Source organism: Narcine bancroftii, chromosome 12, assembly GCF_036971445.1.
Source record: "Narcine bancroftii isolate sNarBan1 chromosome 12, sNarBan1.hap1, whole genome shotgun sequence".
Lineage (NCBI taxonomy): Eukaryota > Metazoa > Chordata > Chondrichthyes > Torpediniformes > Narcinidae > Narcine > Narcine bancroftii.
In genome coordinates, this window is record NC_091480.1 from 93,105,024 (window position 1) to 93,130,476 (window position 25,453).

Genomic DNA, 25,453 nt, shown 5'->3' on the forward strand with positions numbered 1-25,453 from the left:
TCAGAATAAAAACAAGCGGCCAAACCCAGTTCAATACGGGCCCAAAAAAGTGAAGCAAAATTGGTTGAAGTTCTTCACAAGCCCATGTTCCTCTGATGTCCCTCTTGCAAAGGAGAAAGCAAGAGCCAGTGGAGGAACATCAGTCTCACCTCAGTGCTGATGCTTCCAGACGTGCAAGGAGCAGGCAGCAGGAAACAGAACAGGAATGATACACCCGTCTCAGTGCTCCGGCCTCCAAAGAAACACGGAGCAGTCAGCAGGAAACTCACCTCAGTGCTGATGCTTCCAGACGTGCAAGGAGCAGGCAGCAGGAAACAGAACAGGAATGATACGCCCGTCTCAGTGCTCCGGCCTCCAGACAAACACGGAGCAGTCAGCAGGAAACTCACCTCAGTGCTGATGCTTCCAGACGTGCAAGGAGCAGGCAGCAGGAAACAGAACAGGAATGATACTCCCGTCTCAGTGCTCCGGCCTCCAGACAAACACGGAGCAGGCAGCAGGAAACTCTCCTCAGTGCTGATGCTTCCACACGTGCAAGGAGCAGGCAGCAGGAAACAGAAGAGGAATGATACGCCCCTCTCAGTGCTCCGGCCTCCAGACAAACACGGAGCAGGCAGCAGGAAACTCACCTCCCTGCTGATGCTTCCAGACATGCAAGGAGCAGGCAGCAGGAATGATACGCCCATCTCAGTGCTCCGGCCTCCAGACAAACAAGGAGCAGGCAGCAGGAAACTGAGCCCACCTCCGTGCTGATGCCGCCATACATTCTATGAGCAGACCACAAAAGTGGAACAAGCAAGAGTCCAAGCAAAACAACTTTTATTTCCTGGGCAACGCTGAGTATCCTGCTCGTTTATAAAAAATATTCGATGCAAATTGTGATATTGAGTGATAGGATTTGACGTAAACATCAATGGTTCTCATGCAGGTTTCTAAACCAAACCCCCCCTTTTGCCTTCACAGATGCTGCTGGAATGGCTGAGTTCTTCCAACTGTTTGGGGTTGGGGTTTATTTATTTGCTCAGTGTTACATCAGACTTTGGAGGGAGATCGGCCAAGCCAACCCGTGCTGTCCGAGGCTGGTATCAAAATAGGAAATTCCCCAGCGCTTGACACTGAGCAAGAGAAGGGGAGGTCCCATCCCATCTTCACCTGCCCCTGTGTCCATTGGCTCGTTTCCTGATGGCGTCACAAACGAACCCCTCCCCATGCAATTGTCAGTTTCCAGGAAACCTGCGCTTGGAAGCGTTAAGTGCAACATGAAATAGATACTCATTTGGCGCGAGTGTCCTCTCAGGTTCACAGCGGGTCGGCGGCCGGTTCATGCTTGCTGCGTCTTGCTCTTGCTGCTTTCACCCCAGCCCTGAACACGGGTAAGTCGGTGCCAGATGCTCGGAACCAAGCGGCAATTACAGCTGCATTAAACCGGTCCTTTTTTTTTCATTGAAGCTCCGTTTAAGGCGATACAATCGTCACCTCGTTCCTTTTTTCCCCCCAAGTTCTCAGGGACTGCCTAAAAGATGTCTGGTTTGGCTTTTATCTCGCCTTGAAGACGCAGCCGATCCGCTCTTTGTACCGGCCTCTTGCCGATTCATTCTGCGAATCCGCTTGTCTCTCCCTAATTTCCCCCTTTGACTGGGGAGGCAGCGTCAACGATGTGACAAAGCGCCGGTACTTTGGGTGCCGGGGTCTCTCCTCTTGGCTGTATTATGAACGAGGGAGGGCCCGTGTTTCGATTCTGGCAGTGAGCATCAGTGCACCGATATCGTCCGCAGCCAAGGCTCCAACCCCCACGTTCTGCGCATCTAGTTTTGATTAATCTTCAACCAGTGGCGGTCTAACCTTTCAATGTCGGTGCAGAAAGCCCAGGAGAGCCGGCCAAATGTGGGTAGATGTTCCAAATCCCAGTCCCCCCCCCCCTCCCCCTCCCTGCTTTAACAGCTGACTCGAGGGTGGTGAAAGGTCTGCACTGTTCCTGGCCTCAGCAGTAATGAGGAGATTTTTAAGATCCCGAGTCGTTCCGCCACCCCGCGCCAGCGCTGCTTCCTCAGTCGTTCGTGGGATGTGGGGCGATTTGCTGGCACAGCGGACGCTGTTCTGCCCTTGAGAAGGTGAACCAGCGCCATGAGTCACGCTGGTGCCGTTCGGGGCAACGTTCCCACTGGTGATGAATGAGGGGCAACGCCTGTCCAGGTGAGGGATTTCATGGGAAGGCTCTCCCAAAGAATACCTGACATTCGTGCCTTGTTCGGAAGACGACCAACTGTGCTGGGAAGCCGAGTGAGGGTTTCAGATCAGAGTTGGATTGATGCACCAGGCAGTCGTGACCTCTCTCGATGTTATTGGAGCTCCATTCGGACAGGCAAATGGAAAATAATCTTGCTTTCTGTGGATGATCCAAAGGCAGTGAGCTCACTTCAGAGGGAGTTCTCCAGAGATCCTTTTGTCTTGCCACCTGAGAATTTGTCTGGGATTAGTTGTGATATCGGCGTAAAGGAAGTGGTGAGGGGAAAGAAGAGGAAAATAAAATTGAGGTGGCATGAATGGCAATTAATACTGAAGGGATTGCCATCAGAACACCTTTTACATGGATCCAAATTCTGAAAGACAAGGGTGAACCAATGAGACACTAAAATGACTGAAGGGCAGTCATGATATGGGAAGGAGGACTACACCTTGAGGAAGGGCCCAGGCCCGAAATGTCAGTGATATGACTTTGCGTCCAATGGACGCTGCGAGCTGGCTGAGTTCCCCCTGCATCTCTGTGTTTTGATGACACTCATGTCGGGAAGTCATGTTGCAGTTGTATAAGACATTGGTGAGGTCTCATCTGGAGTATTGTTTTCCCATTTCGGTCACCGCGCTGCTGGCAAGATCATGTCAAGCTGGACAGGGTGCAGAGAAGATTCAGGAGGATGTTGCCAGGGCTCAGGCAAGAACCATAGGGAAAGGTTGAGAGGGCTAGGGGTTTATTCCTTATTATTACAAAATCACGAGGGGAATAGATCAGTTGAGTGCAGAGATCCTTTTGCCCAGGGGATTTGGTAACCAGAGGACATCAGTTAAAGATGAAGGGAGACAGATTTCACAGGAACCTGAGGGGTAATGTTTTTTAGACAGAGGGTGGTGAGTGTATGGAACAGGCTCCTAGAGGAAGTGGTTGAGGCAGGGACTATTGCAATTTTTCATTTGGTTTAATTTTGAGATACAGTACAGTAGCATGCCCTTCCATTCACGAGCCCACAGTGACCAATTAACCTACTAACCCTGTACATTATGAAAGGTGGGAGGAAACTGGAGGAAACCCATCCAGACACGGGGAGAAGATGCAAACTCGTTATGGAAGCACCAGATTTGAGCCCGTGTAATGATGTTGTGCCAATTACTTATAGTAACTGCTACCCCAATGTTTAAAAAAGACTAGACCAGTGCATAGATAGGATGGGTTTAGACTTAGAGGAACATGGGCCAAATGCAGGCAGATGGGACAAGTGTGGGTGGGACATTTTAATTGACGTGGGAAAGTTGAGCTAACAGTCTGTTTCTGTGCTATATGTCTATGACAGAAAATAGTGACTCACAGTCATGGGTCATTAATCACTCTGGTGGAGAGCAGATGACAATGTTCCAAAGGGACACTGGTAAAGAATATGTAAATGGCAGATATTGAAAGGCTGAGAAAAAAAAATGCAAAATTTGTCAATGAAGCACCCTTTTAAAGTAAAAGCCTCACATAACATAAATAATTTATGTTTTTTTTTTCATTTATTCAGTAGGAGAGAAGTACAGAAGAAACCAAATCTTGACTGCTTCACAGGGAAGGGGACTCATAAACTTTGAGTAGAGATCTTGGGGGGGAGGGTTGGCATAGCCAAAAAGAAAAGTTGCAAATGGATGATATTGGAGTGTGGCAACAGTGCCAATGTGAAAGGCACATAATCAAACACCAAAATGGGTTGATCATAGTCTGCCAGAGGAACTCAGTGAGTCGAGCGGCATCATTGGGAGAAAAAGAATGTTCTACGTTGTGGGCTGGAACCTTTCGTCAGGACTGAGAGTGTGGCGGAGAGAGAGCTGGCAATACGGGGTCAGGGTGGAAGGGGTAGGACCAGGGTCACTGGAGGGTTGGTGGATGACTGGCAGGTGTCAGAAAGAGTGAGGGAGAAGCCAAGGGGTGACGTTGAGTAGGCAATAGGTAAGAGGAAAAGGATGCCAGAATCTGATGATAAGGTGACGATAGTGGTATAATGAGAGAGCAGACAGAACTGGGAGTGGGGAGAGAAGAATCCAAAGGGGGAAGTAGAGATGGAGGTGAAAAATGGGTGGGGGTGGGTAGGAAAAGGGACAAAATGGGGGGGAGAGAGAGGGGAGAGTCAGGAAATTTTTTAATGTGAAAGTGAATGAGGAGCTGTGAAAGGTATGCAGAAAGACCAAGAACCAGTATTCCATTCTTAGCTTTGAGGTATGAAACCCTTAGATCTGCAATGGAACAGAAAATTATTTTGCTGTTGAAACGTGTACATTCATTTTGTAATTTTAATTTTCAAATCAGCTAATTGCTCTATAGAAGGTCACGTCAAGCAATGTATTTCCAAGTCCAGGTTGGTCCATGACTTGGAGGGGAATCTGGAGATGGTGGCATTCCCATGGGTCCATTGCTCACATCCCTGTTGGTGGTTGAGGAAGGTCAATGTAGCCTGGGTGAGTATCTGTAGTAGAGTTTGCAGATGGTACATGCTACAGCCACTGGTATTGGTGCTGGTGGGAATGAATGTTCAAGATGGTTGATGCCATTGCCAGTCAAGTGAGATTTTACTGCCTAGGATGGTGTTGCTTGTCTTGGATACTGCATCTATCTAGAAAGTGGAGACTACTCCATCAAGCCCCTGTGCCCAGCGGATTGCAGAAAAGCCTCAGGAGGCAAGTCAGAGACATGGAAGCCCAGGCTCTGGCCTGCTCTTGTGGCTTCACCATAAATGTAGCTGGTCCAGTTTCTAGTCATTGGTGAACCCCCCCCCCACCAGGAAGGAGATAGTGGGATACTCAGCAATGACAATGGCATTGAATTCCAGGGGTAAGTAGGTGGTTAGATTCTCTTTTGTAGAGATGATTTTTTTTTGTGTTCGACAAAAATGTTACTTATCACTTATCATTCCATACCTGAGTGTTGTCCATGTCCAGTATGAGCAGAAGAGTCGTGAATAGAACTGAACATTGTACAATTAGTGAATGTTCCTGCTTCTGACTTTGTGATTCAAGGAAGGTCATTGCAGCAAAATTCGTATAATTTAAAAATTGACTTTTCTATTTTTTTAATTTTCTACCTCATAATATCTTTTCTTCCATTCATTTTGATGGTGACAAGGTAATAATTGCAACCATTGTTTGAGTCCGTTGCTTTCTCTGATGAATAAAATGACAGAGAACAGTGACACAACAGTATTTATTGCAAGGTTTTCTCCTGTAACTCAATGATTCATTCTAGAAGTAGTGTGATTATTGCCGCACAACTTTGCAGTCAACCATTCCAATGTAGGCTGAGAAGAATGATTGTAACTTTTAAGGTTATTTGTGGTGGTATCCTGCTTCTCTACAGAATGTCCTGTGGGGACTTCAGAGACTCCATGTTTTACCCTGGCTCTCCTTGAACAATGCATTGGCTGACCTCCTCAACTGGACATAGACTGGGAGATCATTTCATTGAGCACTTTTTACGCTGTCTGCAGCAATTATGTGTGGGAAGTTTTAGTGGCCACAGACATTTCAATTCCACACACCATACCCACATCCATGTGTCTATCAATGGCCTCGTGCACTGCCAAACCGAGGCCACCCACAAATTGGAGGAACAACACCTAATATTCTGTCTGGCCACTCTCCAACCAGACGGCATTGACTTTGATCTCCAGTTAGGCTTTCCTCCAGCTTCCTGCCCCCTTCCCTCGATCTGAGAGTTATCTCCTCCCCCAATCCCTTCCCAGATTGTTTTCTCTTCTGACCTCTCACCAATATCCTACCTGTGACCTCTTGCCTGTTCCTGTTGGCGTGAACTCCTAGTCTCACTGCGCCTTATTCGCTCCTCTCCTCCACCCACCCCCACCTTTTAATTCAGGCACTTCCCTTGACGAAGGAATCAGGCCTGAAGCTCTAGTTGTATCCCTGTGCTTCCCACTGATACTGTGTGTCCTGCGAAGTTTCTCCGGCACTTTTGTGAGTTGCAATGCATGAACTGACTCAAGTTTTCCAAGGCCGTTATCAAAGAGAGTGTTTTTTGAAGGACCTTCGGCCGTGCTCAACCCACTCCCATAGGCATCCAGGTTAACTCTCACTCTCCTAGTCCCAAGTTGACTGCAGCAGATTTTAAATTAAATTTATACATACTGCGTGGTAACAAGCCCTATCGGCCCATGAGCCCGTGCCGCCCAATTACACCAAATTGACCAATAATCCCAATACAATTTTTGTTTTGAATGGTGGAAGGAAACTGGAGCACCCGAAGCCAACCCAAGCAGATGCAGGGACAACCGTACCTTACAGACAGGGCAGGATTTGAACCCTGGTCCCAATCGCTGGCGCTGTAACAGCGTTGTGCTAACTGATATGCCAATAGTGGCCACTAATGTCTCTCAACTTGCTGCAGGCTTCCACATCAGGAAGGGCACCTAGGCACAATATTCACAAAAATGTCAAGCGCCATCACAGCCACTGGGATTTCCTTCTGTCGTTAGCTTCGCATTGAGCTCAGGAGCTGTCAAAGGGACTCCATGTCTACAAGGGCTCTACTTAATGACCTCCAAGAACTGCAGCCATTGAAACTTGAGTGAGCTAAGACAATAAGGAGGAAACAGCCTTATGGGTTGGGCACAGTTTATTTGTTCACTCCACTCCCCAATGTTCAGTTAACTGGGGACCATCCAAAGATTTTCCAGACGGTCAGTGCCAAGCCACAATGACACATGTGGAGCTCGAACTGCTGGGAGTTTTTTCCATGGGGGATTGGAAATCTCTAATCCAGTGGTTTCCAGCCATTGGGCCGTGGTGTGTTTCAGTGTGGGCCGCGGACACTTCCCGACCCACTGAGGTCAGGGTGGGTCTGAGGTATCAGTCCTCCCAGCTGACCTTGGGTGGGGTGGCATAAGGTCAGTGAGATCATCTGGCTGAATCTCAGTGCAAGCGGCTTGGTGCTCAGCATTCAGTCACAGTTCGTTTGAGACCTCCAGACGAGACAGATTCCGATGTGGGTGGGTTTTTATGTTCAGTGCATGTGTGGTGCACTGAGGTAGCAGCGAGCAAGCACAAAGCTCAAAAGACTGTACAACAGGCTTTATTCAGATAAAAGACTGAACACCAGTTTATGCTTCGGTGGCTCCTGTGTGACTGGCTCAGGAGGGGCCAGCTCAGGACTATATTCAGGTCGGCTGATTGACAGCCAGCCAGGTGGAGTTAGCCCTTAGGTGGTCTTCCTGCAGGTACAGAGATCACTCCCTGCAGTAGGCAGGTGATCGTATCACCACAGTATGCTTTCAGTGTTTTTTTTTTCTTTATCTAATTTAAAGTATTTTATTTAATATTTACCAAGATGCGACTCTTACAGAGCTGCCTTTGATGTGAAAATATTGCTCAGTCATTGCCACTAGTGGGCCATGGCATGTTAAGGAAGAACCCAGGTGAGCCTTGGACAGAAAGAGGTTGAGAACCATTGCTTTCACGTGAGCCTTGTAAATCCCCAAGGCAAGTGCCTTTAAGATTTTGATAATGAGATTCTGGTGCCTGCATCTGCCCAGGGGTGACCTACTTGGCAAGGGCAGAGATTTGGCATCATATTGCTACACAGCCTTGCAATCTGATGACAGCTGCCAGTGGCAGAGGAAAAGCCTCAATGAGCTGGAGATGGAAGAATTCGTATGAGCGAAAAGAAAATTGCCAAGGGATATCCCAGCAGACCAGAGAAAGGAGGCATAAAATGCAAAGGCAATAGAGGACTTCCCAATACAAACGTGAACATACAGCACGGTCACGGGCCCTTCTGGCCCACGAGTATTCCAATTAGCCTACAACTTCAGTACATTTTTGAAGGATGGGAAGGCACCCACACAGACATGGGAAGAACTTACAGACAGTGCCACATTCGATCCCGGGACGCTGGTAACAGTGTTGTTCTAACTGGTATTCTAAAGCTGTTTTCAGGTGGCCAGAATACCCGACTGTAAAGCCACCTATTCTACCCCAATGCGGCTGTCGGGTGGCCACCTGAAAGTGGAGAACCCAGCCAGGAGGAACACTTACCTAACCCTCCTCCTGTAGGTATATTCTCCGGCTCAGAGAATCGCCCGTTGCACCTGAAAGCAGCAGTGGGACTCTGGCCACCGTCCACAGGAGCCGGCATTTGCTCGGACGCGGCTCTCCTTCAGGTGACAGAAAGGTGTCTTCTCCGCGGCCACCCAGCTGCATCTGCCGGCGCATTATCTGCGTTTGAGCACCTGAAAGCGGCTTAAATGTGCTGCCCTTTTTAATTTAAAAAAAAAGTCTGCTATAGCAGAGGTCCCACTTTAGACATAAAGACCCTTTTTACACCCTTATCCTTAACCCAACATAGTTTAGTTGTGAAAGTCCAGAGGACATAATAATCCTTCACCTATTGGCTTGACCATGTGCCTAATATGTAAGTATCATGAGGTTATAGAACATAATGATGTTGTTAATCAAGAAAATATGCAGACGATGTGATTGTAGTTTACTATGCAAAAGTGCTCGAGAAACTCAGCCGTCACGCAACCTTCTTTGTGTAGCAAAGATACATATCCAACGTTTCAAGCCTGAGCCCATGATGAAGGGTATTTATATTTCTGTGCTACATAAAAAATGTTGCATGAGCTTCTGAGTTTCTCCTGCACCTTTGAGTATAAATAATGATGTCATTACGTGTTTATACTATAAGCACCTTGAGTAGAAATAAATGTGCTTTGAATCTTATGTTCTGATGATACATTATCTCCTACCCACCTCACTGACAAAAGGCAAAGGAGGAAAAACCCAACACCCAACCCCAACCAACCAATTTTCCCCTGCAACCGCTGCAACCGTGTCTGCCTGTCCCGCATCGGACTTGTCAGCCACAAACGAGCCTGCAGCTGACGTGGACATTACCCCTCATAAATCTTCATCCGCGAAGCCAAGCCAAAGAAAGAAGAAAGTGCATTACAAATCTACACTGATTATAACGTGTGATATCAGTGAATTCCAGATCCATTTACTAAAATGGGTCATTACAGCTGTTTTTTGGTGGGGGTGCAGATTGCCTGAGATACATGTTCTCTATCATTATTTGAGCCCTATTTAGGCAATACTCCCACTAGAGGAAAGGAAGACCCCAGTGATCTTATCATTTTGACGATCCTCTGTCTTGACTTCTGGTCTGACGCTTTGCATCTACCGACCCACACAATGATGTAGCCAGACAGGACACTCTCCAGTAAAAAGAATTAACATGATGGGAGGCAGTAGCCTAGCCCTCCTCAACCAACTTTTAGATTTGGTATGATTTCTGACATAGCATTTAGTTTTAAAACGGGATGATGGGTGGGGGTGGCATTTGAACGAATTACCCAACTCAATACTGCAATCCCCAATTGTCTTTTAGAATTGAAATGGAACTTTTGTTCATGTGTGCCAGACTTGGTGTCCTGTCTTGAATCCTCTGACATCGGCATGGTTTGTGCAGCGGTTAGCGCAACGCTGTTATAGCACCAGAGATTGGGAATGGGGTTTGACTCCTGCACTGTCTGTAAGGAGTTTGCATGTTTTCCCAGTGTCGGCATTGGGATTCCTCTGGGTATTCCGGTTTCCTCCCACCGTTCAAAAACGTACCGGGGGTTGTAGGTCAACTGAGTGTAATTGGGTGGAATGGGATTGTGGCCCAAAATGGCCGGTTACCGTGCTGTTTGTCTAAATTTAAAATTTAAATCTCTATTTACAATGTTATCCCTCTTGCAGCTTTTTCCGCTTGTGAAGTTACCAATCCTTTAACCTTCTAGATTAGGGTACTATTGGTATCCAAGGAGGTGGGAAACATTTCACAATAAACAGCTAATTTATCTAAGAGTTAATGATGCCAATTATTCCAATGTTGTTGACCTTTAGTAAATTACTAAAGATTACTGGGTTTTTTGGATCTTCCATATTCTGTCCACAGAATATATTTATTCTAACTCCATCTTTAATTCGAGGGACAATGAAAGTGATTGCACTCCTCAACACTGGAGAGTTGAAGAATTGTAAACGACACATTTTGGATGTTGTGTGTGCCTTTGCAACAGAATTAGACACACAATTTGACCCCAGCATACTTTGCAGAACACTATTTGATTTTTATTTTTGTGATTCTGCAAGAATTGTAGAGAAAAAAAAAGATGCCTCTGTGGGGGCATGCCACTAGGCAGGCGAACTGGCCCCGGTTATAATCCCCGCGGTAGGGCAACCGGCCAAAATGGTGCCGTCGGGGGGTTTCCCCTTCTTCTCAGCATCGGGCTCAGAGGCCTGCTCTGGGGGTCCACATGACACCCGAGTGACGTCGGTGCCCCCAAGCCCGGTTCTCAGCCAGGTCCGGGCTGGGAGTACAAGTCCAGCCCGGCAGCCAGCAATAAACCAGTTTTCTGCTCACTGAGCTCAACCCATCTGGTTGTGTGTTCTTTCAGTAGCAGTGTGGCTGCCACTACACCTCCATCATTCATTCTGAATTTGTGTCAAGGTAAAGCCTTTCGCTAAAACTCTTTGGCAGCGATCCATCCATCAAATATTTTCAAACTTTTGAAAACATTTATGATCCTTCTAGGTTTACCCAGAGACTATAATGAAGGATGATCTCTTCATAATAGTCCTGTTTCAAGCTATCTTTGATCCACTTTTCTACTGGGAGAAGGTGCCATTTTCAGTATATGGGAAATTTTAAAGGTTTCATCTTGTCAAAATCTGAAAAGGGAAAGACAGGTTTCATTTGTGATATAAAATGTTGAACTTTCTCATGCTTTCTGCATTTTCTGCTTGAATTTTGCATTGCCATAAAACATTAGCTGGCTGCATATTAAAGTTCTAGATGACTCTAGAGAACATAAACTGAAGGTACTTTAAGAATTCTACTACAAATTTTAATTTGATTCAACTGCAGATTGATTTCTTTAGAATGTAACAGAAGCCAATCTAACCAGATTGATAAGTAATTGGCAACTTGAAGAAGGAAATTTTTAGTTGGCAGATTTTGACGAATAAATCGATGTTAAAATATTTGAACGTTTCCAGGTTCACTCACTTGCTCTCAAGATAATTTGCAATTCATTACAGGTCTTTTATACTATCAGAAACCCAGAGATATCTTTTCTATTGCTTTTTGAGAATCAGTATTGCATCTTCTGTGCCCAAAGTTGCAACAGAATAAAGTGTCCTGTGGCTAATCACCGATACGAGAGTGGGTAGTCTAAAAGCACTGTGAACCATACCTGCAAGAAACTTTCACAGTAGAATTGCTTTTACAAAAGTAACAGTAAAGTTGATAGGGTAGGCTAGTTTGTCTGCCGATAAATAAAATTAAAGTCACTCTTTGTTCACAAGTTGTGACAATAGCCATTGATGTTGAAATAGAAGTACTTTTATCTGACAATCACAAAATGTTCATTTATAGAGATAAAATAGTGTTACTGTGATGCAAAGAAAGGAAAAATAAATGGTTGTAGATCAAAGCTTTGCTGAAGCCCCTGTGACAGATATTTTCCTTCACAATAAGGGTTCAGATACATTTTCACTTTTCATTTTTAGCTGAAACACATAGAGTACAGTAAACCCATTTGTCTTTTGAGTTCACCAGAACAGGAGACTGCAGATGCAAGAATTTGAAACGAAACAAAATCTGCAGGAGATACTCGAACAGTGTCAGTGGGGGAGAAAGATTTTTGGGTGCTCTGTGAGTGACCCTGTTTATTGTTTCACCAGTTTTCTGGATTCACTAAAACAAGTTGCATGACTATAATCCAACTCTAGCTGATCCTTTAACCTCGATGGCAGTTCAATTTAATGAACTCCACCAAACTATAAATTGTTAAATTAGTCTTCATGTTCTCAAGACTCTTGCTTAAGATGCATCAGAGACTTGTGGAAAAGTTTAACGTGCCCAAAGGTTTTGACAAAATACAATTTCTGACAGATAACTTCTTAAATTTAGAATTATATCAATGTAATTTTCTTAAAACATTCATTTGCATCTTTGCAGTGTTCTGCCATGCCAGATCATTACTAAAGAGAGCTGTCTTTCAAGCAAACCTATTTTCGTTTCTCACAGCAATATACAGACTAACCAAGCTTGTTCCTTTTGAGAATTACAGTAGCAAGAAAATAATTCCTTGCAACATTTTCTATTTTTAGGTAATGTATATATAGTTAGTCATTGACTTCCGACCGACATGAGTTACGCCCACCAGCACATACAACCAAAATTTCAAAGTATTTTTATTTAAATTATATATTTTTTATTAAAAGTACTGTATACAGCAGTCCCCACTCCCGGCCGCAGCCCGAGGTCCCCGCTCCCGGCCGCAGCCCGAGGTCCCCGCTCCCGGCCGCAGCCCGAGGTCCCCGCTCCCGGCCGCAGCCCGAGGTCCCCGCTCCCGGCCGCAGCCCGAGGTCCCCGCTCCCGGCCGCAGCCCGAGGTCCCCGCTCCCGGCCGCAGCCCGAGGTCCCCGCTCCCGGCCGCAGCCCGAGGTCCCCGCTCCCGGCCGCAGCCCGAGGTCCCCGCTCCCGGCCGCAGCCCGAGGTCCCCGCTCCCGGCCGCAGCCCGAGGTCCCCGCTCCCGGCCGCAGCCCGAGGTCCCCGCTCCCGGCCGCAGCCCGAGGTCCCCGCTCCCGGCCGCAGCCCGAGGTCCCCGCTCCCGGCCGCAGCCCGAGGTCCCCGCTCCCGGCCGCAGCCCGAGGTCCCCGCTCCCGGCCGCAGCCCGAGGTCCCCGCTCCCGGCCGCAGCCCGAGGTCCCCGCTCCCGGCCGCAGCCCGAGGTCCCCGCTCCCGGCCGCAGCCTGACACCAGAGTCTAACGACTGTATTACTTGTATTTATCACAAGTTCATATGTTGAGCATCTTTATTAAAGGTACATATTGACATCATTAAAGCTTCATGTGTTGAAAATCTTTTTGTTAAAAACTGCTTTAAGATTTCGTTAAGCCATGTGCGTTTGGGCAAATCCGATCTGAGTTACGACCAATCACTTCAATCCCAATCAAGGTCATAAGTCGGGGAATTACCTGTATTCATTAAGCCAACGTTGTTTAGATGGGAGCAGTTTATGCTCCCGTCAAGGTTACATTCAGAATGTAACATGCAATGATATACTTAATTTTTGTCTGCAACAAGATAGACAAAGAGTCGCCATTAGTACAGTGTGAAAGAGAGTCCCTTCAGAGTCACTAAGTGTTTGTCCACCAGTGCTGTTGTGCCAGCATTGATCATGACTCTCCTTCCCTGAAACCATTATGGGTGCCATTCTCTTGGTCCCACTGTCATCAGGCTTCAGCAGAGCTCTTCATGAGTCTGCAAGCTATTTGACTATGGGGGCATTGTGGCTGGGAGTAGAGGATGATTACAAATGACTTCCTCAGTCTAGAAACATTGAACTCCAATTGTTGCTCAGTGCTAATCAATTGGCGCAGAGGGAACATGTCAAACCAAGCACCATTTTAGTCTTTGACATAAACCCCATGATGGATTGGTATTTTTTTGGGTGGTAGGGTTGGTGTAGTAGTTAGTGCGCCTTTACAGCGCCAGCAATAGGGACCGGGGTTTGAATCCCTCACTGCCAGTATGGAGCTTGTACGCTCTCCCTGTGTCTGTGTGGGTTTTCCCCAGGGCTCTGGTTTACTCCCACTGTTCGAAAAGTAACGGGGTGTAAGTTGGGTGGCACGGACTCGTGGGCCAAAATGGCCTGTTACTGTGCTGTATGTCTAAATTCTGCAATAGGATTTGCATTAAAGGGGCCATAAATATACCTTTGGAGTCACTAAAGGCTACTTCACTCACATTTGGATGAATAAATTTGAGTGCATTTTAATTTATAAAAAAAAAAGCGCTGGGTTGCAATAACATTGAGGGTTGAAATGCTTTTATTTATATAAAAAAAAGGAAACTAAAACCAAGCCACCCATGTATCATTTTAATGAATGCAGGTAAACGAGAAGATGGTACTTTTGTTCATCAATGTCTTTCTACCACTGCTTGGACATAGAAGAGGACTTGAGTGTTTACTACAAGGCCTCCAAGCCAGGAGGGAACAGTGTCCTCCATTGTGTCCCTGTGGATCAACCTGATTTCCTGACCAACCCAAGATTGTCACTAACCCACACTCTGACCCATCAACTGCCAGATCAGTACCTCTTTCTCTCATCCTCCACCACCCCCTTCCACCCACCCCCCCCCCCCCCCCCCCCCCGCCCAACACTCTCAGTCACATCTCTCATGTGCTTTGTGAAACAGACCTCTGGGTAAGTTACAGAGTAATCGTGACCTACAGATAAATACTGCAAAAACATTCAGGATGTTTTCCAGATTTCCTATGCCCTATAATAATACTGCTTCCACCTCGTTCACATCTTCCCCACATCCTCAATCCAATGTGGATGGAATAGAACTCACCTCCAGGTTAAAATATGGACCCCTGGATAGGCAATGTGCACTTTGCCGTGCTCTGTAGCCACAAATCCTACTGCGGCTGATTCAGCTAATGTGGAGATACATGAAAGGCAGGATTGGACTTTGTATCCAGAGTGCAAACATAATAATAATGCATTCATCTACAATAAAAATAAACCTTACTGAAAACAAGTGGTAAAAACAAAGATACTGTTGGCTTTCTGATTTCATTAGCTATTTTATTGAAGTTGCATCCAATTTTTAAAATTGATTTTAAGATGATAAAGATAGCTACACAAACTTAATAAAGTCAAAACATACATGAATTGTAAATCATATCCATTATTCATATTCTAAGTGATTTATTTTGGTTTAAAAACTCTAAGAAAGAGAGGGAAGGACACAGTAAAGGAGGAAAACTCAATGCCTTGCCTAACCACGTGGCCAGACGCTATATATGATTAGTTTTTTTAAAAAGTAGAAAAAAAGAACATGAAAAAGATTCGAGTCACACTCATTGGAGTAAATTATAAAGTAAGACAGTAAGTCATAAATGACCCCCATAACTTCTGGAATCTTTTATCTGAATTATTAATTGAATAACCATTCTTTTCAATATTAAAACAAGACACGATGTCACACAACTATTGATGAGTAGGTGGGGCAGCATTTCTTCCATTTCAGTAAAATCATATGCCTCACCAAAGAGAGGCAAAAGATATAACCGTTTAAGGGGGATTTTTTTAGGACTGAGATAATAGTGCGAATCATTCCCACCCACTGTACCGAGGAGGGCCATCAAAGGGTTCGGTACTAAACCTATAAAAATTACGTGCAATTTAATTGGTTCAAATTAATTTTTTGTTGATTGCCCTTCAAGGCAAAGCCTCAGAACCAAGACTTTCTGGATACATTACGTTTATGTTCAAAGTTGTGCTCTCCCAGTTTAAACGTACCGTAGAAACTATAGCACTGCATTATGACAGTGCCAGGGACCTGCGTTCGAATCTGGCACTGTAAGGAGTTTGTACGTTCTCCCTGTGTTTGTGTGAGTTTCCTCCAGGTGCTCAGGTTCCCTCTCACCCACCAAAACCCACAGGGTTTGTAGGATAATTGTTGTATTTGGGCGGCATGGACTTGTGAGTCAGAAAGGCCTGTTACCGTGCTGTATGTTTAAATTTGAAAACAAAATCCTCCAGAAATAGGCATTTGCCATTTGAGTTCTGAAAAATATTTTTCCAATGACATCCTACTGCTTTTTACTCCACCAGTACTTGTCAGTTGTTCTGATGTCTCAGTGCATTGACCTTCTCAGACTGGAGATCTGTAAGTAGTGGAGCACAAAAGGGATCAGTGCTGGGAACATTATTGTTTGTCATCTGTGTCAATGTTCTGGATGATAATGTGGTAAATTGGATCAGAAAGTTTGTAGATGACACTAAGATTGAAGGTGTTGTGGACATTGAAGCAGGCTTTCAAAGCTTGCAGAGGGTTCTGCAACACCTAGAAAAATGGCAGACAGGGTGAGGTGTTACACTTGGCAAGAACAAACCAAGAAACAACGTAAATGGTCAGGCACTGAGGAGTGTGGTAGAACTGAGGGATCTGGGAATAGAGGTACATAATTCTCTGAAAGTGGCATCACAGATGGATAGGGTTGTAAAGAGAGCTTTTTGGCATATTGGCCTTCATAAATCAAAGTATTGAGTACAGGTGTTGGGATGTTATGGTAAAGTATAAGACATGGGGAGGCCAATTTTGGAGTATAGTGTGCAGTTTTGCTCATCTAACTACAGGAAATGTATCAATAAGATAGAAAGAGTGGAGAGATTTACTAGGCCATCTAAAGCCAACGGCAGTCAGACTGGGCAATTGGGCCCTGCAGGGGTGCATTGTGTATCCATTTCCCACTCTCCGTGGGTCTGCACCAGTGGCAGCGCTGCTGTTACACCATTTTGTTTTCAGGTTCAACCTAACTTATTCTTTTTCAAACTGCAAACTTTTAGTCTAAGTGATATTTTCTTTTTGTTTCTGTTCAACTCTTGAAGCCAAATTTGGTTGAACAAATTTTGTTTCACCAAGATTTCTGCAGGTCCATATCTTGTGGCTATGTGTGGAGTTGTTCTGTAAGGGAAGAAGTGGCCAAATGATCTTTTAGGGTTAGCTTCGAATATTTTGCAGCACTTACTTTCTTTCCAAGAGCTTTTTTTCCACCATTTTCACCACTCTGACTGGCCGTTCAACTTCTCCATTTGAAATGAACTGATCTGAAGAGACGATGGTATCATTCTATTTCATAAAGTCAGCAAACAGAACAGAATGAAATTGGGTCCGCGATCAGAAATGGCTCTTCAGATAATCATGACATGCATATAGACCTCTTCTCACTTTTGCTGGTAGGAAAAGAACCCACCTAACTTATTAGAGTTCACTAAAACTCTTTTTGCAGTGCCGTGGAAATTGCAGGGCTTTAGCTGGTTGAGCAACAATTCTAAGCTCATTTGCTGACTGCTTGCAGGTTGTTGACGCTGCACAAACAATATCATTTGTCACACAAGCAGTAATTCTAGGCTCTTGAACCTCCCCTTTCCAGCCAAACCATAAACTATTCAGCAACCACAAAAGATTAGTCTGTGCAATTTCATTGACTGAACTTTTTTCTTACATTAACTGTAATTGTTAGTACTTATTAACTCTCTTTTTATACATTTTCTCTTTCCATACTTGAGTAATTTAAAGTATACAACTGAAGCTTTTTTTTTTAACTTTGAGTACCTGATTGCTGCAGCAATTAGGAATTGTCTGACCACTTCTGGGTATAATGATATTTATATTTAATTTTAAAAAAGTATTTTAAAATGTTTTAATTTAAATTTAGACATACAGCTCTGTCACAAACCAATTTGGCCCAGTGAGCCTGCGCCGCCCAATTTGCACCCCATTAACCTACACCTCAGTATGTTTTCAAAGGGTGGGAGGAAACAGGAGCCCCTTGCAGACAACACTAGTCCCTATCGCTGGTGCTGTAACACCATTGCACTAACCGCTATGCCAACCGTGCCACCCGTAATTAACGTGAGTGTTTTTAATTGTTGGTGTTGACCATGAGCCTTATCATTTTGAAACTCAAGGTCTAGTTGTACCACACAACTATTTAAAAATCGTTGGCATGTTAATGCATTGATTTGCATTCTTGGAGACACTCCAGATCACAAATGACTTGCCCCTTGGAAACTGGACGTTGGCACAATAGTGGGCTTGGTGTTACTTTCCCTTTAAGAATCAGGCTTTGCTTCGCAGATCAATAAAGTGCGTACAGCTTGTATCATTATATTGATTAGCATTTCTCTTTCAAAAATCAATTAAAACAATGAAAAAGGAAGATATAAATCCTTAAACCATCAAAAGTTTAATGATCCAAGTTATGTCTAATTTGGTTTGTACTTACATTTCCAATAATATTCACTCAATGAATTGGCTCTTTTGGAATAAAGGCATAAAATCAAATTCTTTAATCGTAACTATACCATCTTGTGATTTTCAGAAAGGTTTATACAGTAGCCCCTTGCAGAAGTGCAGGCAAGCTGCAGTGCATGTGTCACCGTGTCCTGGGCTTCTACACCTGTGCACTGCAGTGCAGAAGTAGGCATTGAGTCAGTTGCAAGCGGAACTGATTTCTTGCTCCACCTCTGGATTAACAACTGAATCTAGGGGCAGTGCATGATTAACCTGAGCTGAGGAATGGATGCATTTCACATCTGGCCCCTCAGCTTTTCACTAGCCATGGCTGGTGCATGCATTTGAATGAGGTTGCTGGCCATCACTAAATAAGCAAGGGAAGGTAAGTGGTTTATATTTTGCTTTATTTTAATTTATAATAGTATTAATAAACATACATTGGATGTGATTTTAAATGTATTTATTATCTTACAATGATTTATTTTTATTTATTCAAATATTGCTCATCAGAAACTTAAAGAGGGAAGAAGTCGATCTAAGAGCATAAACTGTTAGGTCATCAGGACAGATTGTGGGCAGGGCCTTATTACCCATTACCTGTGGCCTTGTCTCCACTTGTTGACAACTGCCTTCTGGCAGAACCACCGCGACAGGGTTAGCAGGACATCAGGAATCTTAAAGGAATGAGTGACTGTGAGAAGTGAACACGTAGCACAGCGTGGTTCCAGCAGAATCTGGCCCAATCCTCTCTAAAATAGGCAAAGATGAAAACTGCCTCTGGACAGAAACTCCATTATTTACTTGCTCTGGCCAAATTAGTGCAAATCGCAGAATCTAATAATTTCTCAGTTGGTCAGTAAAGTCTCTCTCAGGTCAATACAAAAAAAAAACCTTGGAAAATGATAACTCAGTAACTAGACAGTGGAAATTCATCCTTTGTTGCTGCAATAATGTGAGAATCCGTTTGGTGTGCCTTCAAGTATTCTCACTGAATATCCTTGGCTAAACGCTATTTCTGGAACAACTCAGTGGGTCGAGTTACATCAGTGGGAGAAAAACAATGGTTACCATTCGGGGCCAGAACCCTTCATTGAGACATTCGGGCTTGAGGCCTACCTTGATGTTGGTTCTCTATCTTTACCTTGACTATATAAAGTGCACTGTTTGACCTGCTGAGTTTCTCCAGCGTTGTGTTTTCACTTCAATCCCAGTGTCTGCAGATTTTAGTGTTTTACTCTGGTATGCACAACCTGTTCAGCTGAGGACTGGTCTAGCGTTCCCCCTGTTTTTATGAACCTCCTGCTTTACCTGATCACTCTCTATAATTTGCTCGAGTTTGTCACAGAGTAAAGTTTTTCTTCTTCCAAAGAGTTATTGACCATATTTCCTTTAGTTCTGGAAATACATTTTTCATTCCTTGAGGTGCTACGGTGCAAGTTCTCAACGCCTTTTTCCACCTCATTGTAGCCTTCACTGTTTACTGCAACCAGCATATTTCTGGAAGCTGGCAGCTCTTAGTCACATCCCAAACCTCACTTAACTGGTCAGTTGGCCTCAGAGTTTGGGTGATCTTTGAATATCCTTCATGCCCAAAGTCAAGACCCTTTTGAAAATACAATCCCTCAGTCCTGAGTGCCTTGATTTATTTCTCTCCTATTATCATGGATGGATGTATGTACACACCAAGAGTTATGCAACTGGAGCCGACTGAACATATAACCAGCACCCATCTTTGCTTTGATTCAAAAGGTGCCCATTAAGTAGATGCACACTGTCCTGAACATGCCCTCAAACATCTAATCCAAACTTTTATCCTGCTCTGCTTGAATTCTCTTGGGTGTCAATACATTGAAATATCATTATGTCTGCAAGGTATGCACTGTTTTATAAGTCAACATCACTGCCTTCCATCTCCTTGATGTGTTAATGTGCTTCTCTATTCCATGAGATCTCTGTGAGAAACCCCTGCACACAAGATGCATATGGGATGAACAGCTGAGTCCACTCCCCAACCCATTCTCTCCGGATTTTTTCCTGCCACTCTCACTACACATTATCCTACTTGCAGCCCTTGGTTGTTTTGTTCCACTGTGCTGGATTTCTGTCTCTCTCACAAACAAAAACATTCCAAATATGATGCCATTGTGGGGTTTTATATGGAATCTTTGGGGTTGCTGCAAGCAGAACTCTGCAGAGCTAAGAGCAGAACACCCTTAATTGAAGACAGCGATGTACAACTGAATAACAGCATCTAAAGGACCAAGTATTCAAGGCTGTGCTATTGGTACACTTAGTTCTTACAGGTACACTTGTACAAAGGGAGTCCCCGGGTTACGAACAAGATCCGTTCATACGTTGTCTTTAAGTCGAATTTGTAGATCAGTTGGAACAGGTACATTCGGTTCTTATTTAGCATCAGTCTTTGTACTGTTAATAAAAAACCATTCTTAAAACAATTTAGATTGAAAAGAAAAACAAATCATAATTAAAAGTTAACACTCTCATTCCATCAATGTCTTACATTTTGCACATGCGCGAATTGGGAAACAATTTGGTTGTAAATACGAGTTGTCCATAAGTCAGACGTTCGTAACCTGGGGACTCCCTGTATACTAAAGTTGAGTGTATTAAACATACACGAATGCTCGTAATCTTCGAAATTATAATCTATTTGAAATTAATCTTCTTACAATCAAAGAAAAGTTTCTACTGTTGCATGTCTTCCAATCAGATGAACTGAGTCGGGAAATTGGAAAAGTAAATGACTGGGAGCATTTTGTATTGTTTAGCGATTAAAAATAGGATTGAGGGGAAAACATTAAAATAAAGACAAAACTAAGTTATCTTTAAAATGCAGGATGTTAAACTGATATAAAATAAGTCTCTGGATTTCTATCCTAGAGGTTGGTCAAAGGAATGATGTTTAATTTGCATTGAGCTGGTTCCCCCAATACATTGGCAGACTGATAAAACATAGATAAACAATAGTCATTTTCAACAAGTTGCAGGTAAAAATCCATTGAAAATTCATTGTTGTTGTTTCCCAGAGATGAAGTTTAGAATTTGATGAGATATAAATCCACACGATATTTTCTCTTGTTTTCTAATACCATCTCCTGCTCATCTCTTTGCTATGGACAGTTAGAAACTCGACTGGTTGTGGGCATGTCTGGAGAGAAATCTTTCATGGCTGTTTCAGTTGAAAATTGTCAAAGGCCACCTGATAAGTGTTTGAAATCCCTGGAATCACCGGCCTTTTGGATGAGGCATTGGAGCACGGTCTTGTCGCCCTGATCAGGTGGACACAAAAGAGGCCTGGGCACAATTTGAAGACCATGGATGTCTCCTGGTGTTCAGGACAATATTTATCCATCAGCTAACGACATTAAATCAGATTGCTGGACACTGCACAAACTGGCTTGAAAGTTTGTTTATGTATAAAAAATAATAGACTGCTCCAAAAGTAAATGATTCTCTGCAAAGTAGCGTTGGGACATCTTGCATAGATGAGCAGTGCCAAGTTCTTGGTTTCTTTCCTTACAAAGATTCAAAGTTGTAATTTACGGACTGTAAAGTGGAAACTATGACCCAGCACATCTGGGGCAGCTTGTGGGAATTACAGTTCAATATTCCGTTAACATGTACATATGTTTTGTTTTGTTTTGTTTTCCAGAAGCATTTTACTTGTGCCCTGGTAGCTCAGCTTGCTAATAATGAATAAGTTTCTGATTGTATTTGATTTTGATGAGACCATCATTCAACACAATAGTGACAATGTCATCCTCAAATGTAACCCAGAGCAAAGTCTTCCGGAAGAATTGGCCCATCCCCAGGAGGAAGGATGCTGGAATGAATACATGAGCAAGGTATACCAGTACCTAGGAGAGAAGGGTGTCAAAGAAGAAACCATGAGAAAGGTTCTAGCAGAAACCCCACTTACAAAAGAAATGTTAACCCTATTTCAGTTTCTTAGAGAGTCCGCAGATTTATTTGAATGCATTATCATCTCTGATGCCAACACCTTTTTTATCAATAGCGTTCTTCAAGCAAATGGCTTATCCAGTATTTTCCAGAAAATATATACCAATCCGTCATGCTTTGATAATAAAAATACCTTTACAATAAGTCCCTACCATTCTCACATGTGTGAGCAGTGCCCTGTTAATATGTGTAAAAGGCAGATCCTGAACAATCACCTCTTGCAACGTGCTGTAGAAGAGGAATTGGAGAAGATCTTCTACATTGGAGATGGCACCAATGACTTCTGCCCATCCATAGCCTTGTCGTCAACTGATGTCATCTTCCCAAGGAAGAATTATCCACTGGATAGGTTGATCTCCGAGATCAAGATGACAGAACCATCAGCCGCTCAAGCTCAAGTGGTTCCCTGGGAGTCTGGAGAAGATATATTGTTCTTCCTTGAGGATTGCACAGGGAGATAATGTTGCACCCAGATCCCTAAAAGAGCTTCAGAAAGAATTACCATTCTCCAGTCGCAAATGAAAAGCTGTTTGGAGAAACAGTAAAGTAAAAATTATAGCTAAATTGCATGATCTTAAAGCTTACTGAAATACTAAATATAATAATTATACTAATTCACAGTTTAGCACATATTTTCCTATCTCAACGATGCTAGTTATTTGGTCAACAATGTAAGGCTGTGATTAAACATTAATTGTGAATTTCTAATGCACCTTCCCCTATAACACAGTTATAAATTTAGTTGGGTAGAAGAGTTTTATCAGCAAACAGTGGTAGAAATATTTATATTGTGGATATGTCAGTGATTTTGGTTTTCAAGACAACTTAATCAGAAGTTAAAATGTTCTTTAGGAGTGTATTAATGTTCCTGTGATGTAATAACCAAGCGATTATCTTTATGTAGCCATTCGTCACCTATCAGAAGACGACAAAAATTCTGCCAGCCCTTATCAGTGTTTTGTAAATTCTAACCTTTCTGCAAGTTTCCATGGAATGTTTCAGAAGATAATCTTTAAAATTCTACAGAACAAATCAGAAAACACAAAATTATTTCCTTATTTAATTGCTGTTTTGCATTGACTTTCATCACAACTCCAGGAAAGGAAGAAAGTGAAAACCATGAAATATACGATTAAATAATAGTGTCAGTGAGATGTATCAAACAAAGAATATTCCTGTGGACTACTGTTCGATTACTTTATTTTATTGTTCCTTATTTAAACAGACTGCCAGACTGATTAAGATTTGTTAAAAAATTTATTAACTGTTAATCTAAACCAGAGCTGCTCAACCTTTTTTCCCCCCACTCACATACCACCTTAACCCCTTACTAACCACAGGGGAAAAAGGTTGAGAACCACTAATATAATCAGACACTAGTTTGGGCATCTGATACAATTATGCAACTGAAAAGAATACCAGAAAATACCTAATGTGCTCAGCATTTGTAATGAAACCAAATTACTGCTGTACTGATGTTAATATTTATGAAACGTATACAGATTTAGAAATTTATATACATTTTTAAAAAGGCATTAAATTGCTTCGGGGACCCTTAAGTTAGTTTTATGCAAGGTCACTGGGGAATGGATTATCTAATGTTTATTGTATATAATGCAGTGTGCACATTAGAATTGTGATTTCTCATCTTTGTTGTAACTGCCCGAAGGGAAATGTTGGTTCCGGAAATCGGGCCACTTTGAAGAACTTGTCGCAAGGTTGTGGATGAATGCAGGAAGCAGGTACCCACCTCAGGACTATTGAACTTTGGGGTTGGGTACTTGAGATAGGTATTATGGAGGTTTTCACCCCCCCTCCCCCACAAAGAAAGAATGACTTGTCTTTAAGATGGCATCATTGGGACCACTTGAGGCCAATGTAACTGCTGCACAGGTAGGGATGAACCCTCTGGGGAACCCATGCTTTTGGGCTTCTGACCCAAATATTTCTTACAATATGATCGGAGCAACATCAATGATCCATTCAAGTTTGGTTCATTTATTGTCATGTAATAAAAACAGTGCAATATTACAAGAAATTGGCATATCTTTCTGCCTTACGACAGACTAAAGACAAGCAAAAATTGCCAGGAGCCTCTTGGAGTCATAAAAAGAGAAGCATACGAGAGTCCCCCAGGGCATCTGTGGATTCACCTCCAGCATTTTTGCAGCCACATAGACTCCAGTCCAAACCTTCAGTAACCCTAGCTCCAGATCCAAACCTCAAACAGCCCCCCTAGCATCTGGGTTCCATGCTACACCAATACGAGTCCACCAGCCTCTATTGCAGGCGTATGTGGGAGCCTCAGTAAAATCTACCAAGGCACATTAGAAGCAAGCAGAATTGTGATTTTTCTGGAATAAAATGACTACCTGATTAAAAATTTTAACTAATGGTATTATGTCCACTGAGCATTCAATTAGACAATTCTGATGATGTAGAAGAAATTAACCAATGGATAATGCAAGACCTTTAAGAAAACTGATACATTTAGAAAAATTATGTGAAAAAAAGTAAAACCGCACTGAAAAAGAGATACTACCACTAAATCAATCTCAGGACTCAAGTTGCACTGTGCCTGCCACTCAGCTGTTAGGATGTAATATATTTCACTGATGTGACTTAAAAGTATGAAGATAACTCTAACTTTACTAAGAGATCTTGTAATAATTTAAAAAATGAAACTGTTGGACAAAGTTCAGAAATTAAAATGACTTGTTACAAAATATAATACTCAATATTTAATCTTTGATGGTAAAGAATTTACTATAACTAAAAACGGGTAGTTTCATTGTTGATTATTAGACCATCAGTCTGAAGATGTGCACTAATGAGTTAAAAGGCTTTGGTGCAGCCAGAATAAAATGAGATGAAAATAATTGCCAACTTCCTCAGCAGTTTAATTCAACATCTGGCCAAGGTCATGAGAAATGCATTTTACTGTTACTGCATTGTTCATCTGGATTTCTGCTTCACTCATTTGCGATAAATGTTTAAATTTGTCTTAGACAATAATATGGTTCAGGAAATAATTAATTTATACCCCACTTTATGCCTGGGTTAGTTTTCTTTTCCACATTCTCAAGCATAGAGTATGAGAAAATTCAGGTGATTAAAAAAAAAAATGAAATTACACCACAAAATTACCTCCTGATTAAACGAACAGTTAAGGCTTAATTCTTGTGTGAAATTGTAGAATCTGACTCTCAAGGCAACAAACTGCCTAAGAAAGAGTTTAAACACCTAACGTAGGCGAGAAACTCAGCTGGTCAAACAGGGTGCTTTATGGAGCAAAGATAAAAGATACATAACCAATGTTTCAGGCTTGAGCCCTTCATCAAGGTATGAACAC

At 43.1% G+C, this 25,453-nt stretch overlaps 1 protein-coding gene across 11 annotated transcripts; it reads left to right on the top strand.

Moving 5' to 3' along the window:
• Positions 1-1,217: 1,217 nt before the first annotated feature.
• On the top strand, positions 1,218-24,980 carry LOC138746538 (phosphoethanolamine/phosphocholine phosphatase-like). 11 transcript variants are annotated; one of them, XM_069904800.1, is made up of 4 exons: positions 1,219-1,373; positions 18,206-18,502; positions 21,022-21,128; positions 21,262-24,980. In XM_069904800.1, the coding sequence occupies exon 4, from the start codon at positions 21,834-21,836 to the stop codon at positions 22,560-22,562; it is 729 nt and encodes a 242-aa protein (XP_069760901.1). In that variant the 5' UTR covers positions 1,219-1,373; positions 18,206-18,502; positions 21,022-21,128; positions 21,262-21,833; the 3' UTR covers positions 22,563-24,980. The 11 variants fall into 11 exon arrangements, with proteins under 11 accessions (XP_069760907.1, XP_069760908.1, XP_069760901.1 ...); XM_069904806.1 differs by lacking the exons at positions 18,206-18,502; positions 21,022-21,128 and adding an exon at positions 4,553-4,701 and having other exon boundaries at positions 1,218-1,373; positions 21,794-24,980; XM_069904807.1 differs by lacking the exon at positions 21,022-21,128 and having other exon boundaries at positions 1,218-1,373; positions 21,794-24,980.
• Positions 24,981-25,453: the final 473 nt, after the last annotated feature.